The 19109-nt window shown below is 41.1% G+C and overlaps 1 protein-coding gene across 1 annotated transcript; it reads right to left on the bottom strand.

Annotated features, from left to right (window-relative positions):
- Positions 1-4912: 4912 nt before the first annotated feature.
- Positions 4913-14661, bottom strand: frk (fyn-related Src family tyrosine kinase). Its single transcript, XM_078093992.1, has 8 exons — positions 14056-14661; positions 12027-12148; positions 10125-10288; positions 9848-10016; positions 8986-9144; positions 8157-8338; positions 6957-7122; positions 4913-6789 (listed from the first exon to the last, which is right to left on the bottom strand). The coding sequence occupies exons 1-8, from the start codon at positions 14421-14423 to the stop codon at positions 6578-6580; spliced, it is 1542 nt and encodes a 513-aa protein (XP_077950118.1). The 5' UTR covers positions 14424-14661; the 3' UTR covers positions 4913-6577.
- Between the last annotated feature and the right edge of the window lie 4448 nt (positions 14662-19109).

Genomic DNA, 19109 nt, shown 5'->3' with positions numbered 1-19109 from the left:
AGCGAGGCGTTTACCGCCGCGGCTAATGACGTGTGATGAAGATGTGGCAGTCCAGGCCCGGACAGCAGGGTCTTCACTTCAGGACTCCAAGTGTGGGCCATTCATCTCTGAGAGGAAGGATCGACGTGAGGAGCCCTGGGATAAAACCCATCCATCATCCCAACTCACTGGACCGGGATTCCTGAAGCTTACTTAACCCAACACCACAAATATAATTACATTCTGCCTCGGCCAACTTGCGCTAAACTGACCCTAAGGACAGCCTCGTCTTCGGCCTGCAGGGCTCCGAGGATGTCCACAGGTGGTCTCCGTAAGGACAAATGAAGGGCGGCTGAAGACTTTGTTCTGCATACAATCGACTGCACTGTATGCTCGCTTGAACAGATGTTTTTACCAGCTGTGGGGCGATTGGGACCTGTTCAAATCAGGGCATCGTACGGGGCCTGCACGTGACAACATTTTCCAACCATCAGTCGGGCTATCTAAAGGCCAGACTTGCTAAGTAAAATCCAGCCGATACTGGCAAAATAAACTCCACCAACCAGACAGTACTTTCATTGACATTCATTAAGTAATTTCCTATATATGTATCCGCTGTTTTATCAAATAATAATAGAATTACTTAATAACCATTTTCTGTCTGGGTGAGCTGTGCACACCTCACCTTGCATAAGTTCACGTTTGTGGAGAAAAGAACTTTATTGCTCCATAGGGGGGTTTATGAGAGATAGAGTCTGGCTGTTTGGAGCCATCTCCAACTCAATCCCTTACCCAGACATGCACATGTAGAGCAGATTAGGTATTGATCAGAGCTTTTGTTGAGCACACTCTCAGCAGGACGGTTCAGGACTGCAAAGCCTGCGGATGACAGATTTCCACTGTGCGTCAACACCGCCTGTGGTTTTCTAGCAGAATGCAACGCATCATGGAGTGATAACAGATGCACACCTACACGTGGCCTTCCTGGCTGTGAGCCGGGTGTCACATCGCTCTGAGTGCAATAGAGGCCATTGATCATGGCGTGTTCTGTTTTTAAGACACTACGTTTGCTTAGCTTGGGCAACATAGTCAAAACTGTTTTGTTTGCTTGCTGGTAGTGAAAGGCGAGGGTTTGATTGTTTCTATCCCTGAAAATGCTTTCCTTCACTGACAGCCCATAGAGCAACGATTGAGGTGTTTATGTGCAGAATTTGTTTTATGAGTAGAGTTCCGCTTCCCCTCGGTCCAATAGGTCTGTGCAAACGGGATTTGGGGATGCACTCAGGCTGCTTTGGATTTGAGTTATTTTCACATTTTGTTTTCTTCCTTTGATACCTCCTTTGTCTCTGACTTTGCCAACTGTCTGTGTTGATTAAACTTGTCCATCGAAAGATGAGCAACACTGTTGCTGGTTCTTTGATTTTCGGAAGAACAAGCCTGTGTACTTTACAAAAATACAAAGTTAATTATGACTCCCAAGATGTGTTTCATAGGAGTCATCAATCACAGATTTGAAGATTGTGTTACAGGCAGAGAGCTAGCGATTTTACATCTACATATATACATAACAGATAGAAAACGTTGGCATTTTCAATTCCGTACAGCTCTGTTTGCAACATCTTATTCCAATCCAAAGGCTCATCATAAATATATAGTAACAAATAAAGGAAGGTTTTAAATAGTATAAAGAAAAGTTCTTACTTCACAAAACCCATCCAGGACAATCACTTGGGTCGAGGATACCTATTTTATTTCTAGCAATGAAGTTATGATGAAAATCCCCCCCAAACACCATGTACTTCAATACTGTTTTATTGTCTTTCTCACAGCGTTCATGAAATGCAAAGAATGAAAATCAATGGAACCATAAAACATGTAAATCACACAGTCCAATCGAGCGGTTTATTCAACAGTGGTCCAAATGTACCCTACATCCTCCATGTATACTAGCAATGTGTCACAGTCAATCATTAGTAGATGCCTGCAGTCTTGACATGTCTCCGTGAAAAGGGGAATTAACCCATGGGCTCATAAATATGTTGGCCGCGAAAGGAATTACCGATCGCATTCTCAGCAGCCCATCTTTTCAAAATCCCCTTTTCTCTATGCAAACAAGAGCAATTCATTTGAATAATTCTCACTAAACCTGTCTCATCCACTTGTTTTCCCTTTGAGAGGCAATCACCCGTTGTCTGCTTGTAATTTACGACCACGGGGAAAATCTGCCGCAGTTTTTACAGGGTTGCATTAGAACACACTCTCGTTATTGCAAAGCATCATAGTAAATGGAGAAAAATACACATTTTAATGGATAAAGACAGGTGCTTTCCAAGGTGGATCTTCCGCCGTATGCGTTTCTGAGACACTAAAAGGAAGATGGATCATTTTGTGATGGTACTCATTCATTATCCAAATTATGCAAATAGTTTATCACTGTGAAATGTTTTTAAGAAGCTTTTAAACATTCCTTCCGCACCTCTCCGATGAATGATGATCCATCAGGACTTGTTTGTTGCACTAAGGCTCCTTTAACAACTTGATTATTAAATAAAGTGAGTTCACAGTGCTGCGTGTGGTGAGCTTTGTGACATAATAAGGCCTGTTGTAAGTATCACTGTCAACATTTTTGAGTGAGTGCCAGTTGTGAGTGATTATTGAGCTGATGCGGTTGTCTGCAGCTGCAGATAACCAATGCAGTCACACATTTGTTCTGTCTTTTTGCTGCGTTCCTCTCCAACAGGTGGATCCTCATAAGGTTTCACTATTATTGGGGTCTAACAGCAGAACTTTTTTTCCGTCGCCCCGGCCAGAGGTGAAAGGAGTCAAAAGAATCAACTGGCTCGAGTTTAAAAATTATAAGGAATTTAATAACTAACAGAAGCAATACAATTGCAATGTGAAATACTTTATGAATATTTGCAAAATAGAGAAGTGCCCTCATCCAGTTTCATTTGACAATTAATATGGGTTTACAGGAGGCTTCTGCCTGCTCCTTCTCCAGCCCAACTCTTGCAAAATGCGAAAGAAAATACATCAAGGAAGCTATACACATCAAGGAAGCCGACATGTACATGAATATTATCTCTAAATCAACATTGAAGCCTTAGTACGTAAAGGACAGGTCGGGGCAGTTGCACAATGGAATCGGTGACCTTAGGGAGAACAGGTCGGGGAAGTTGCACAATAGGTATCAGTGACAGTGTAGGCGTCAGGACACCGGTGTGTTAATTTATTAGGGCCTTGACATCAAGATGAGACAAACAAGCATTTCACACTTTTCCCATTGTGTCAAGGGGACAAAAAAGGGTTGATCAACATTGATCGTGCAATATCTTTTCATATATTATAATTCTCAAAGCAGGTTGCTGATGTTCTACCCAGAAACGTTTGCTTCTGAAGAACCCTTGATTGGAGAGAGAGCTTTCACGGGTTCTCTGTATGATAAAGGATCCATTAGACCAGTGGTTCTCAACTGGTGGGTCGCGAGGTCTTTGTGGGTTGATAAAGCATGGGCTTAAAAAAAATCTTTTTAGGGTCCCCTGAGTGGCAATGAGAAATGACTATTGGTACCATGGTAGGTTTACTTTTGTACTCTGAGAACGTGGAAAGGTTCTGGATAAAACCTGTCTACGTTACTGGTTGGAACCATTGCAGCATGTAAGGTTTCTTTGTATAACCTCTCTCTGGGTGCAACCTTTCACTTACAGTTGGAGGCTATAACACTTCTAAACTGCTTCCAGGTGGATCCGTCAGGAGCACAGAAAAGAACCTTATATGGTTTAAGTTAGCACCTTCACCTTCTTTGTTAATGTCTCCATTTCAATTTGTTGCACATCCTAACATGCAGTACTTGTGGGCTTTTGGACAAACATTAAAGAGGCTCCAGAAGAGAGTTTTTGGAGAACACAAGCTGAGCTGGACACCTGATGGAATTCAGATTGTTTCTGGAGTTCAAAAATACGCAAGATATTTTTATTCAGTCAACCAATCTGTGAAGCATCCCCAGTGAATATGGTTCTGGCAACATGCATATCTCAAGTTGGCTATAAATATCACCACTTCAGTCTTGGATTTTCAAGGTGGTAAACATTTGTTTTCCTTAATAGATTATTTTGAAATGACACACATATGTCTCAACAGTGTGATCGTGCGATACTCGCAAATTCAGGACTTGTTGATTTCGACCAGAGTAATCGCATGTAAAACGCATCCCTGTCTACGGCTGAAGGCTATCAAGATTCTAATTGGATCTCCCTAAGGTCACAGATTCCATGCTGCTCACACGCTGCCCTCTGACAGAAACAGTGAGGGTAGCAGGAATACATATCAGAGGGATTGTAGGCGTACACACGACTAATGTAGAAGTAGCGCATTAAAGTTTGTGGGATACTGTCACACCAGTTTTCTAGTTGAGAGAGCGTCAGGTATCAGGAGGAAGCATCAGTGTGATTGATGCTGAAGTGTGTTTGCACCACCGTGTGGTGAAATTGAGAGAATACATTTGTTTTATTTTTTTTTAAAGCAAATGTATATTTGATGAACCTTTTTAAGTTTTAAAAAGTTTTAAGCTTTAATGTTTTAAGCTTTTATGAATTTATGAATTATAAAATTTCTAGTATTGCATTAAAGGCAAACTCCTTCACTGAAAAATAGGCTTTTGCAATATGAACAATACCTTGATTGTAATTTTACTTTTGTCCATATTGTCTGTAAATTGTATCAGAACAATTTATTCCAGTTTTATATTTGTCATTTTATTTGTGTCTTATTGTCTTTTTATTTTGCAATAATGTTTTTCACTTTATCTCAAGTTCATGTCCTGTGCATTACCTTTTGTGTGTATGCTCTGCACCACTATACCAAAGTAAACTCCCTTTATGTGAATTAAGATTTATTTATATAGCCCTTACTGCAAAAAAACAACACTGCAGTCTACAGTGTGAGATGCATTTTATTTTTAAGTCAAACTTTTTTGGAATGACAAAAACATATGTATTTTTATTCTGGCCTTTAATCCGACACTCAAGACAGGAGACACGTTGAGAGAGAAAAAGAGGTGTAAACATGCACATCAACATCAAAACTTGGCAGATTTGTCCTGTGGACATTGTAGTTATGTATTATGCACAGCTGTCAACTACCACTGCACCATGTGGTAGAATCTCTGAACCAAGTGTCTGAGTGTGTCACAAATAAGAAAAAAAACGAAGACGTCTCAGAAGGAGACATGCCCTGATGTCGTGAACATGGGACAGACAGAAACAATGCGAGTCGAATCAGAATGTGGAGAAACCTATAGCTAAAATGAAAGGTCAATAATGTGCAAACAGACCAAGATTGTGAGTCAGAGATGACAATGTGCAACATAAAAATGGCCTTAAATGGACAAAGATCCCGTGTAATAGAGTCTAAAGTGAGAAACTTTACATCTTCCACCTCCGAGTAGCAGCCCACTGGTGGGTCCGAGTGCCACCTAGTGGGCCCATGGAGGTATGGAGGACAGAGGTTAGATCAAATAAAAAATAAATCGATAATAGATCGAAATAAATAGATCGCGGTTTTGGGCAAATAATTCTTAAGTGAACTTTAGTTCAAGTTCATTTTTTACCTTCCAAATCTCTCTATGTATGACGTAGCTCACTTCATTTATAATAACAAGCTATTCAATTGCACTTCTCCAAGTCAAAATCAATGATAAAACATTGAAGTAAATATCAATCATTTAATCTTACCATATATACACAGGATAATTATAAAATACACTACAAACACTGTAAAAATGTCAAATTATGCTCATTGAACTTACCGCATTATATACAACTACTGGAGCATGAGATATTTCACCAGGCTCATACATTTGAGTAGTTGTCGTCATTAGATTAGTAGTGCCAGCTCTTCCATGGCGTAGATACATAGTCAGAAAAAACGTGGTCATAGATATGAGAGCAGCACTACCGCGTTTAACAAAAAACATGAGGGATTAAATCCAGTTTCACTTTGGTCAGGCACTGAGCAGTTATACTGGAAGTTCCCCACGTGAAAGACTAACAAAATGTATTCAACTAATGTACCCTCTTAGAGCAGAAAGGAATGACGTCACTGCAGCTTTGTGGGTATAGTGATACAGAGCTGGTTGAGACCAGTGACGAGCTAAGAGGGAATGTGACTTTGATCAGGAGGCAAGATATAGTCAAAACAATGCTACTGTTGCTCTGTGTAAGTGTAAATAATTGTAATGATTACAATCAGCAAGGATCAGCACACGTCAAACAGAACGGAGCTCACAAATAAAACACAACAACTCTAGGTACCTAGCGGAAGGAAAGGACAGAATGTGCGTTACGTGGAAAGCAGGAAGAACCAGTCTGGCCAGTTGGCCTCCACTGCTGAAAGAAGCCTCTTCCGATGGCAAGAGTTCGAAAGTGCGTTCTGCTGTGAGTCAGCACTTCCTCGCCGCATATTAAATCCGTCATGTCACCGGAAAAAAGGAGTGGCATTTTAAATCACATTTCAATCTGTTGCGTCATAAAGACATTATTGTACATTGTGTGATTTTGATTCAGTGCAAAAAGTTCAGTCAGATTTTTTTTCTGGTGTTCTAATAGCGGCTGGCATCGTCGTAGGAGGTCACGTCCTGGTCAAAGATCAAGTCCTCCAGCTTCCACTGCAGGGTCTCGAATGTGGGCCGATCATTTTCCTTCTCCTTCCAGCAGTCCGCCATGATGTCATACATGACTTTGGGACAGTTGGGGGGATTTGGCATCCTGTAGCCCTGGGGGACCTGATGGACGACTTGGTAATTTGACATGGCTAAGGGGGGGAGATAAAAGAAGATATTAAAGCTTAACTTGTTTTTTGCTTGAGACTTAATTGCTTCAGCCTGTTTAATAGCTACTTAAAACCCCTCAAAAACACAGTGCTTTGGCTTTACAGAAAACCCTAATGGAGAATTAAGTATTAAAGTAGCTGAAAGTCACCTGGGTAAGGCATCTGTCCAAACGTCATGATCTCGTACAGCAGGATCCCAAAGGACCAGACGTCTGATTTTATGGTGAACTTATGGTCGTTGATGGCCTCCGGCGCGGTCCACTTCACAGGGAATTTACTTCCTTCTTTGGCTTCATACACATTTTCATTCTCTTTCTGGAAACAGAAGAAAAAAGATATTTTTACTTTCAGTACAAAGATCTGGTGGCAGCCTGCAGGTGGGAAAGGTGCTACCAATGCAAGCTGCCTTCAGGCCTTTCCAAGCCAGGTGCCACGTCAACATTTGTTTTGTTGTGAATACTTTTACAGGGTACACAAATTTAACATAGCAAAAATATGTACATTTCTCTGAGCTTTTGCAAAGTGAATAAAGGCATCAACTAATCCCCATTCTACAAACATGCAGAGTTCTTTTGTCCATTTTAACTACATTGAGGCTGACTGACAACTGTACCCATCAACCAGAATGAATGCAGCACCAACCGGATTTTCAACCATGACATACGTGCAGTAGAGTATTTTGCATTTTTTGCATAGTAAGGAGATTTTTACATTGATGAAGGCTTTTGTGCAGGACTCGGCAGAGCAACAGAGAAACTAGCTCCGGCTGTGGTTGGGCGATCTGCCCCTAAACCCATGATGAAATGATCGATAGCTTCCTTAGCCGCTCAGAAGCCAAAACTGGTAGAACACAAAATGACGCTTGAGTGTGGATTGGTTGAAGGTTATTTTTTCTCTGGTGTTGGTAAGGTTTGTCTGAGAGAAATGATACATCACTGTATCCAGTGCGTCTCGGCTTGCTCTTCAGTCTCTCGCTTCCTTTGTTGGAATGTGGCTTCGCTGAAAAATGTTGCAAATTCACCACCGTGTGTGGACATTTTCTGGACTCATTTGGTCACTTCTGGTTCTGGAAACTAAAGGTTGACAGCCCAAATGCCAAACTTCAGAGACTTCAGAACCTCTGTATACAAACCAATGGCCAACGTCATGGTAACGATGTCCACTTCTTATGTAAAACAAGGGGCATTAAATAACCCTAACCCTAACCCCTTAAAAACATGGACAAATATTGGATCAAATTTAATTTTCTTATGGATTTCTTTAGTGTATAATTAGATTGTGTGTGTGTGAGGACTATGACTCTTGCTGACACATGCATTATGCGACACCACTTTCTTCGTCAAACCCACCATGAAGACCCTTGCGAGGCCAAAGTCGGCAACTTTGCAGACGTTGTTCTCGCCGACCAGGACGTTCCTGGCTGCCAGGTCTCTGTGAATGTAGTTCTGCAACTCCAGGAAAGCCATGCCCGCGGCAACCTGGGCCGCCATCTCAATCTGTTGGGAGATACCCAGCGTGACGCCCTTATCCTCTGTAATCGAGCAGAAAGGCACATAATCAGTCACAGTCCAACGATGTTCAAGTTATCATAGGTGGCAGAGAAAGAAATAGGATATAGGAAAAAATGTATATCCCCCCAGGCTTTCATCTACATATTCAACAAGATAAAGAGAAAAATTTTCAAAATCAATACAAAGAAACACAAACAAAAGATGACAAGAGACAAAAGACTAAACAATAACTTAGCAATGCAAAGAAGACAAAAATAGACTCACAACTTTTAAAAAAAGACACAAACTACAAAGACCCGCAACATTTTACCCAAAACATTTGATAAAGAAGATTCCGATTCTCAGGGAAGTTTGAGACATAAGCAGTATATTTTTTTTAAACATAAACTGAATAGGAAAGTGAGCAGAGCTGAACACTGGGGAGAAAAAAATTGTATACAAGGTAACTTCACAGGCTACTTTCTGGCACAGACAAAATAAAATGAAGAATATGAAATATGTGCAGCATATGAATATCATGAAGTGAGAATCCAACATGGCGTTGCTGCAGTGGGATAAATCTCCGCTGCAGATCGACCCTTGCACTGTAACGTTGGAGTCTAACCCTGCCATAAAAGCAATTACTAGTTCCTAATCACGTGGGGAAGTGGATGACAGGTTGTCTTACTATTGAGGTACTCCAGTAAGCTGCCGTTGTTCATCAGCTCTGTGATGATGTATATGGGCTCCTCCATAGTGCAGACTGCATACAGCTGGATCAGCTTAGGATGCCGCAGCCTCTTCATGAGCTGAGCCTCTCTTAGGAAGTCCTCTGCGTCCATTGTACCTGCAAAAGCACAGTGACTGTCTATTAAGAGTGGAACTTTTATTTTCTGTGACATCTTATATACGATATTTTGTACGCTCACTAATTTTTTCCACACTCAAAAAAAAAAAGCTTGCTTGCAAACCGACGATGCAATCAATTGCAATCAATGCAATTGGGTTTGATTCCGGCGAAAAAAGAAACTCCTGTAGTTTAGACTTCAGTGGACGGGCCCAGATCCTGATTTTTCCTCCACCGTATAAGAGCTTCTCCTCACTGATCTGCCTGGTTCCTAGGGCTGATATCAAATTGTTGTTGTGCGATTATTGCACCAACATTTATTGCAATATTATTGCAATTTTCAAACCATTTTATGCCACTGATAACATAATGACAATATAATAGCATTGTAGTAAAAGTACGCTATGTCAAAGTACAAAGAACGTTTTATTTATCAGAATAGTTAGACATTAGAATCGGAACGAACACAGAACGCATAGTAACAAAGGCGTGGGCTGTAATGCAGGCCCAGCTGGAATGAAGGGAGGCCCTGGAGGACCAGGACTACACGGGGCAGATTATAAAACCTTGCTGCAGTAAAATTAAGCTATCTGAAACACCAGCGCTTGCGTCCACAGTGAAAAATCCCCACCAAACACATATTGATGAACAGTACGATGCAGTTAAACACCTTCGGTGAGCAAAAAAGGAGGCAATAGCGTACCCGGTTTCAGGGTCTTCACCGCGACCGATGTGGTTTCGTTCCACCGGCCCTCGAACACTTCGCCAAACTGACCAGCTCCAAGCTTCTTTAGGAGCTTGATGGATTTGCGTTCAATCTCCCATTGGTCCACCGTATTGTAGGAGAGGCCGTGAGTCTGTGGAGCCTCCATCTATACGAACGGGAGGAGTTACGCTTTATTGAGATGGCAATGTGACGGAATACTGTATAAAAGGATGTATGGAATTTAGACATTTGCTAAGCTGACGGCGCGTCTGACCTTTTTGCAAGGCTCGCAGAGACGCACACAGAGGCCATCGGAATGGTTGGAGTAATGTTCCACAAGCTCCCTTATTGTTTCAAAGGATCGGTTCCTCGACACGTAGTAGTGACCGTTCGCCAGTTTTTTAAGCTTATAATGCTTCACCTTCCCAGCATCCAGCACTGAAAGACAAGTCAGAAAGCAGTGGCGCACTCAGGTTTTTGTCATGGGATGGGAGGGAGGGTAAATCGTTTTCATCAAAGGCCAAGGCAACAAACGTTTGTCACAATCTTGCACGATCAACAGAGACATTCTCACTACCTTTATCCACAAAGAAGTTTTCCATTAATTTCTCAAATATAGATAGGGAAGGATAAGGAAGTGCTGCACTGGCTTGAAAAAAAACATGGTGTTTGTCAAAGAAGAAGTGCTCTAACAGGATGGACCGAGTAGTTCATCAACAGTGGAAACAATAACAGAAGTTCACAAAAAAACTAAAAACGATGACTTATCAAAGATGCAAATTTGATTGCAAGTAAAACATCCTTTATTGATACCATATATTTGTATTATTCCTTTGACTTGCTACTTCAATATAACATAACGTCATGATAGAAGCTTGTTTCTATTAACTGTGATTTAATGCAATTCTTAGTGATGAGAGGTGCTAATGATGGCACAGAATACTAACAAGTAACATTGATAACAAAAGAACGAGGAGCTGTTGTAAGCTACAACTTTTTTGTTGTGGTTATCAGGAAGGAGAGGCCATGGTTGTATATTGCTACCCAAAATACTATTATGGGGCATTGAAATGTAATATTTAACATGGACACGGTCCCAAGTAATAAGCCTGACATTTGTTTTAAAGCTCAAATATTTTGGGCAACATTTTTTTAAAGGGTAAGCTGGTGTTGAATGACAACCCTTTCAGCTATTCTAACAAACTGTGCTCACACCATGTGTTATTGGTATGTTAATCACATATTAATAATGGACACAATTACAAAAAAGAAAATACTGCCATCATCATTATGCCAAAATTAGCACAATATGAATATGTTTTTGTCTGATTCACACCCAAACTCAGTGAATTAACGTTGGGTGAGTGGTCATCAACTGGTTTTGATAAATTATCATCGAAAGAACTTTGTTCCAATGGAAAGAAAGTGCAAGGCCAAAGTGAGAAGACAGATTAGAGAGAGATAAAGGTGATCACGTGGCTTTATGGAGAGCGCATAGGCCTCTAACTTAATGACTAGAGTCATTGGTCACAATGCCAGGGCTGTTTGGAAATATGTGTACACACACCACCACCACCCCCCCCCCCCCCCCCCCCCAACTGGCCAAGTAGCATGACTTCATCTAAGAAAGTAATATTGATCGCGCTAAATGATGCAGGAGTGTAATTTTAATTTTTGTTTCCGTCTGGCTAATCATTCCATCAAGGTACAGAGATTCTCAGGTAACTTAATTAAATACTGTGGCATCAAACAGGTTGTTAAGTCGTTATGGGTCGTACTTATGTTCTTTTTTTTTTTTTACAAATTTGTGGAATTGGGAGATACATAACTATGTATCTGGGTCCCTTCTCAAAACCTATATTTTTTTTTACACAATTTCTTATTGTAATACATCAGGAGTACATTTTTACACAGTTCCTGATTATTCCAATAACTGAACAAATTGATGCTCAGTAGATACATGAAACCCCTTGTTTTCTTTAGCCAATATTAGTTTCTGGCCCTCTATTTAAACCCCATATGTTTTGCTTCTGAATTGATGACGTTTCCTCACATCTGAATTCAGCGTTTTGAAAGAAAGATTGTGCCATTTCTTCTTTCAAAATAAACACAGACACTGTTTGGAGGACAATTTCTTCAAAGCTTCAGTTTCCAATGTAACATGTTTAGAGCTTACCCGAGAGGGAGCGCTCCCCCTGCTGACTTTCACAATTTCGGATGAGGAAGGCACCATGCTGATTCCCTTCTGCCAACAGCATCTTCTCGGCATCAAGCCTCTTCGTGTCGGGAAAATACCATCTGTAAAATCGAAAGCAATGAGAAAAGGAGCAAGCTAGTCAAACATAATCTTTCTGACAGTCCCAAACCTCCAATATATGGATCCACCAGCAGGTACTGTGTGCGTATCAATTCCAAATATATATATGTACATACTTCCTCTCTGCCATAGAGCTCCATTGTTGTCCCAAACTATAAAAACCACAGTGAGCAACAACCCACCGATGTTCATTATCATGACTTTACGCACAGTTCATTTTGACTCAAGTCTCACATACCGTAATCAGTCCACCAAATATGAACATCAACAAAATACTGCCCACTGAATGACATATTTCCTTTGGTTTAAGCAACACTTGTTTAAAAAGTACAGCTAAGACGTATACTTATAGGAATATGTTCTTGGGTTTGGGGTAGACAGTCAGGAAGTTTAACTATTGTTGGTATGGTCTTTTTATGAGACTTATTGGAAATGAATAAGATACAGGATAAGACCAGCTTTAGCCCTAAAATCTTGGATTATTTCAGTCGTTTGCTTTTAATGCTAAATAAATTTTCCAACCCTAGAAAAATAAAATTCAACAAACAAATCCCCCCATCCCCACCCCAGGCCCCCCTATGCAGTACACCTACATAGGTCTATGATGTTTAACTAGAAGCTTAACGGACATTCTTAGAATACCAAAACTGATTTATTACCATACTTATTATTGTTATGTTATGCAACCGATTGCGGTTCAACCAGTCACACTTATTCAGCAAAACTGTGACCGTAAAGGGAGGGCAATCCGAGCTATTCTTAACCCTTTCAACCAGACGGGAATAACCAGCGTGACAGCTGAGGAGAAACATGTTCCTCTGAGAGGGAAACGTAAGCTGACAGCGCATCACAAATACGGGTGGAACTTGTGACGTCACCTTCCCCCCAAACATTTCAGCGACGTACAGTGTTTCAGCTTCCATTTGTGAAAACAATGTGTGGAGGTATGTTGCCACATACTGCCACAAATGTGTTTGCAGTAAAACTAGTTTCGGGAACTTTCCAGAAGAATGTTACAGCTGATTGCTGTGTAGTTTGTTTCCTGGTCTAATGTTTGCTAATAATGCGTTACACTTGTGGGAATTCTTTCTATATTTCAATAATCGTAAAGGAATGCATTTGCTGGAAATTAATGTTAGGATCATACATTTTCTGCAATAATCCAAAAATTCAATGGAACTACAAGATGTTTACTTTCAAATTGGCCTTCAAAAAAACATCATCCCTGCTGTATTCTTTTCACCAAACAGCAAGCAAACATGCCTTTTAAAGTTTTTATTTTATGGAATAACAGGAAAGTTGGAGTTAACATAATATATCATTTAATAATATATTTGCTTAGAAAAGTTCATATTGATATTAGCAGTTCCTCGTGTTCTGTTTCATAGCCAAGTATCCTGTACAATTTAAAGTCACCCTTGAACACATGAGTTTTTCCTTGTGCCGGGTTTTGGGACAAAGGATGTTTCATGTGTACAGACAAATTTGCGATTTGGGGTTGTACAAAATAAAACGAGTGTGACTGATCTGCAAAGTTTTAAAATATTCTATAATATTTTTTTTAATACATTTTGAATATATGTTTGGTACTTTGACCTATATATTTTGCCTCCAGTGATCAATCCCCAAGCTACTTTTATAGATTATTTAAAAAATGTGTTTCCCCTTTGTCTTCCTCTTGCGTTTATGGGTTTAGAACCTCAGTGGGAATTATTAACCTGTAAGCATACATCCCCTAACCCGCAGACATACAATCATTAACTCGTTTAACCCTTGTTTACGTTACTCAGGACAAAACCAACTTGTACCCGGGTTTTACCTAAATAAATAACTTCATACTTCATCAGCGACCACTAGATGAATTTGATACAAATGACGGACTACTTACGCTTCAGCGTCGACGCTCTCCAGGGGCGCCACATAGTTAGCCGGGATGTATCCCTGGTGGGACGCGGAGACCCCGGTCATGGCTTTCGCCAACCACCAATCGCCGTGACTTTTATCGAGAGCCTCCAAAGTGTCCCCCGCGTGGAAGCTCAGGTCCTCTTCGGTGCGCGCCGAGTAGTTGTACTGGGCGATGTAATAAACGCCGGGAATCGCAGGTTCAAGCGGCGTTGGTTCATCACGACCGTCAAATTCGGGATTTCCTATAACTAAGTCTTCGTCCCCGCGGGTTTTGGCCACGGGCTGGTTCGGCTTTTTAAAACAACCCAAAAAGCTCTCCCAGCAGGAGGAAAGCCTCTTCTGGAACTCCATGCTGTGTGTCCGTCAATCACTGCGAGCCATACGGAGTGCGGGAGCGCGCGGAAGCGGTGCGTGCGAATCCCTTCTTCTCTGAGCCCGTGTTCCACATGGCAGGAAAAACAGGGAATGGTTTCACGGTCCCAGTGGGATGGAAAGGCAGCAACCTGCGACCTGGAGAGAGAAACACATTAGCGCTCAGCGCGTGAGGCTTCCTGCTGTGACTCGGCGCAGATCACCTGCACCTGCTGAGGAATGGGGAGGGGCGCGAGGCTCAGAGCGACGTCTGGTGCCTCCCTGGCGGTCATTGTGGAGGAGAGCATTTCTTATTATATTTTTTTTGTTTTTGTTTAAGATGTATTACATAACTATGAGATAACTGTGGAATTTTTCCTGCACGGAAAAAAACCTTGTTAGTTACTTATGAGTCATGGTGTCACAATTACATGGTAGCCCAGCAAACGGTTGTGGTGTGTAGAAGTGATGTCAAAGCAGGAACTATTACTTTACAATTCATTACTAAGAGGGTGTTTTTTTCTTCTTAATAAAACGCTATTTAGGTGGTCAACCAAAGCTGGTACGGGAGAATAAACTATGTTTTCATCAACGGTGATGGTGATTACTTGTCAGCTCATGCATTGCTCCACCCTAGCTGGCCGCAAGAACCGCCCGTGACCTTACAATATTTTAATATGAGTGATTTTAAATATACATGTCGTCCTCTTGCCTGCTCCTCTTGGTGTACACTCCTGACATCTGGGGGACTGGGGTCGGCGCTTCTTCATGATACTCCACATGAGAAGGGAGTGGGGGCGATTGCACTGGTCACAACCAAGAAAGGGCCATCTTCATTTTCTTCCTCCCTGTCCATTCCTTCCACCTCGTCGTCAAACATCATAGAGTCATACCCAGAATCGTCGCTCTCCCATTCAAACTCGTACTCGTCCTCTTCTTCCTCCTCATCCTCCTCCTCCACATCCACCTGTATCATCCTCGCCGCCTCCAGAGCCAATTCCCTCTCAAAGTCTAAATTGTGCGGCACCTCTTCATCTTCCTCCTCCTCCTTCTCCTCATCAGAAAAGGCCCAGGGAAGCAACTTACCTTCACCTACAGAATCCTGATGTTCCACACCAGAGGGGAGGGGATGAGACAGCAACTCTGTGTGAGAGGGTCATCTTCATCTTCTTCCTCCTCTTCTTCTTCGTCGTAGCAAGATCCTTCGCTCTCCCAGTCAGACTCGTTGTCTTCCTCCTCCTTGTCTTCTATATTTCTGTATTACATAAGCAACAATCAAAGATTTCATTTATAAAGTCGACAGCAGATCACCACAATAACTATGACTACACGACACAAGGAGTCACTAACACATAAGAAGAATGTCCTTTGAACAGTAATATGAAACAGCTCTGCCTCTGTCAAGCTGAACAGACATTACAAACCAACTACAAATATAACAATAATAATAAAAGTATTGTCCTCCCTACTGTTATTGTTTTATGTGACAAAATATGCGGTAGTGTTTATAATATAAAAAACCTTCTAATCAGCCAGTCAGCTCTGGACAGAGACGTTTATTCTGCATGTGTGTCATTGGTTTGTAATAAAAAGTGTGGACGTGTTTGATATGCATTGAACTAGTCAGTGAAACACAGCGGCATTGATCCAAGATGACCACTGGAACTTCTTTAATGTATCACTCTTTATTCTACCAACCAGTGTATGAGTTGCACATCGCAGCGCGTGGAGGAGGTGCAGCACGCGCACATCGCGCAATATCAGAGAAATAGTGTATGCAGCATGTAACAATACATTCATATAAGTTTCAACCATCGTGACGTGGGCTGACTACGGCTGCACGTCGTGACGTCAACCCTCAGCCGTCGCTATGGGCGTTATTTCTTTTAGATTTATTTGAACATTCCATGAAATGCGTTCTCAACGCCATCTTTTTTCTCAAATTTCAATGTTAAACTGTGACGAATTGACACCCTCAAACCAAAATAATAGTGTTTTAAAACTTCTACACTAAATGTTGACACATTCCACAGATGTCTTGCGACATTTAACACATCCCTAAAATAATCCTTCTACACGGAGAAATCATCAAATGAGTATCTTTGTCCACCAAATCATTTTTATTTCACCTTTGAACTCTTGTGTCATACTCATTTGTAACCTGGGTACCCTTCTAAGGATGTAAGTGGGTCAAAAAGTTGTCTTACTTGCACACCGAAGGTCCCAAAGGTCCCAATCACAGCTGACTTCCTCCAGCAGGTGCTCTTCCCTGATGCTCAGCCGCCTGAGGGCCTTTTTCAGCCTCGTCTGTGCTCCACAAGAGTTGTTAGTAGCTAGTAGTTCACTTCTCCAACAAGATTCGTATTGATATATTTCGTCCAGCTGTTAAAATCTCAAAGAGTTCGCTCTCAGCAGTTTGATTTCACAAGAGGTTTAAAGGTTTTTTCGTTTCAAGTGCAAATGGAACGATCAGCAAGTCCGCTGACCTTAAATAACCTCGGTCGGGTCATTGCTCTGTTGCCATGGCATTTAAGGAAGCGTGCGTGTTTGTACGTGCTCTCGTTTTTATTAAATATATATCGTTTTTATTTATTGCGGTGTTACGTCCCCAGAAATCTGGGTTAGTATAATTATTCCGATTCGGGGATTACTAGTTGCGTGTGTGTGTGTGTGTGTGTGTGTTTTTCAGGTAGGATTGGGACCCGGAGCTCCACCCCCCTCGTCAGTGGTTACAGCTGGCTGGGTTCTCTAAAAAGCCCAGTTTTGGACCAGTTCGGGGCGCTGCATGCTTTTTGTTTGTACCCTGTGTGAGGATATATTCAATTGTGATTAGTTTTAAATAACTTGTGTTCCTTTTGGAACGTGTAGCAGCAGGAGGAGGGAGCAATTGTTTGTTTGTGTCATTTGACTGATTATTTGTTTCCTCTTTTGTTCACAGGGAGTGGGGAGTAGATTTAGAGCTACCCCGGGGTATACATCACCCGTAGGTTTACTTCTCTGTCTAGAAACACCAGTTTAGATCTGAGCGGACCACCACCTGTGAGTTTGGTTAGGGCGCCTTGACCGTGTGCCAGGTAGAGATTGTGTTTTCAATTGGGGGTTAGTACAGGTTAGGGGTGGGGACCTTTTTGTTTATTTCTTTGTTTTGGTCTGGCCAGCCCTCCCCTTTTCCCAGAAAGTTATTGTTTATTTATGTGTATTTATTTTGTTAGATAAAAGCGTTCTACTGTATTTGGTGTTTGTCCTTTTCTAGCACCGCGACTCCATATCCCCAAAAAGTGAAATATGCCATTTCTACATGTTGATGTGTTTTATAATAGGACAGGTCCGTTGAACACAGAGAGCCAGACATTTTAATTGTTCATCATGCAACGTTGTGATACTCTCCCCCTAATTAGTAACACAATTAATTGTTATTAACCCTGCAGAAGATCATAAATATGATTGAACACCAAGTGGGAACATCACTGATTACATCAAAAATTAGGACGTTTGAATGTTATAAACTTGTTTATTAGAAATCTGAACTTGAGTGACATCACAACGTTTAGACTGTGTTTAAAATCATTCAATCAGAACTATATTTTAATGTGGATATTATGCATCCGAAATATCCGTGTTTTGTTAAAAAAACACAGCCCAAAACAATAGACTGATACATTAATGTGCTGAGACACAGTGGCACGCTGATGCAGTAGTAAAGCACTGTATCCTAAAAAATATATTTATTTATCTTTTTGAATACAGGCAAGCTTTTGAAAAGAATATAAATTAACTACAACTACACATTTAACAAACGTATTAAATATGAACACGGACTCCATAGCTACATATGTGTCTATTCATATCTGTAAACCATCAGCAGAGAAATTATAAACACAGAGTGAGGTAAAGTGCTAAGGAAACCTATACAGTAACTCCTCCAGTGGTTCAAACTGCGGACAAGAAACGTGGCAGGTGCCAGGTCTGTCCCACCAGCATCAGCAACATCTGTGTGAAGAATGCAAGAAATAAGTCTGCAAGAAACATGCACTCTCTGCACATTGTGTGTATATTAGTGCAGGGGTACCCAACCTTTTTTGCCTCACAGACCTTTTTCATGTTAGACAATATTTCGCGGACCAGTCTTGGCGGTGTGGCGGAAAAACACGACGAAATACCCGGCCGAGTAGAACACAAAATTAGGAGAGAATCAAATGGCAATTTATATATATATGTGGGCCTATATATCAGACAATTATAATAAAATTTTGTTAATTTTGGAAAACACTTGTTTACTGATCATATATCAACATCAAGTAAATGAAAGGATACCATCTAAAAAAGATGTATAACGTGCACCTTTTAGACCCTTTAACTTTGTTCGGAACAACACTAGGCCTATTCAATCTGATCAGAAAGAAGTGTTTGTTTATATGTGTGTGTGTGTGTGTGTGTGTGTGTGTGTGTGTGTGTATGTTGCTCCTTTCCCGCTACTCCTGTTCACTCCTACATTATTATCGCACAATTTAAACATTTGCACTTGAAAGCAAACCAGATGGCTCGTTAGGATAATGGATGCTTTGGGTTGTTCTTTACTATATTTAATTGACGAACAATATCCCAGTCTGTCTCGTATTGTGATGTCTTTAATAGTGTGTACAAAGTAGTCTTTTGACACATGAACCAAGGAAAAGGTGCATGTTT

This window comes from Gasterosteus aculeatus, chromosome 18, assembly GCF_964276395.1.
Source record: "Gasterosteus aculeatus chromosome 18, fGasAcu3.hap1.1, whole genome shotgun sequence".
In the NCBI taxonomy this organism is placed as follows: Eukaryota; Metazoa; Chordata; class Actinopteri; order Perciformes; family Gasterosteidae; genus Gasterosteus; species Gasterosteus aculeatus.
The sequence above is the reverse complement of the archived record's forward strand: the minus strand, read 5'-3'. Positions and strand labels throughout refer to the sequence as shown.

What these genes read in the sequence shown, in the direction of transcription:
- frk (XM_078093992.1), bottom strand. Translation starts at nt 14,423, where the DNA reads ATGGAGTTCCAGAAGAGGCTTTCCTCCTGCTGGGAGAGCTTTTTGGGT. An exon ending in GGGGGAGCGCTCCCTCTCGG is followed by an intron (nt 10,289 to 12,026) that starts GTAAGCTCTAAA and finishes CTTGTCTTTCAG; the next exon opens with TGCTGGATGCTGGGAAGGTG. An exon ending in TGGACAGATGCCTTACCCAG is followed by an intron (nt 6,790 to 6,956) that starts GTGACTTTCAGC and finishes TCCCCCCCTTAG; the next exon opens with CCATGTCAAATTACCAAGTC.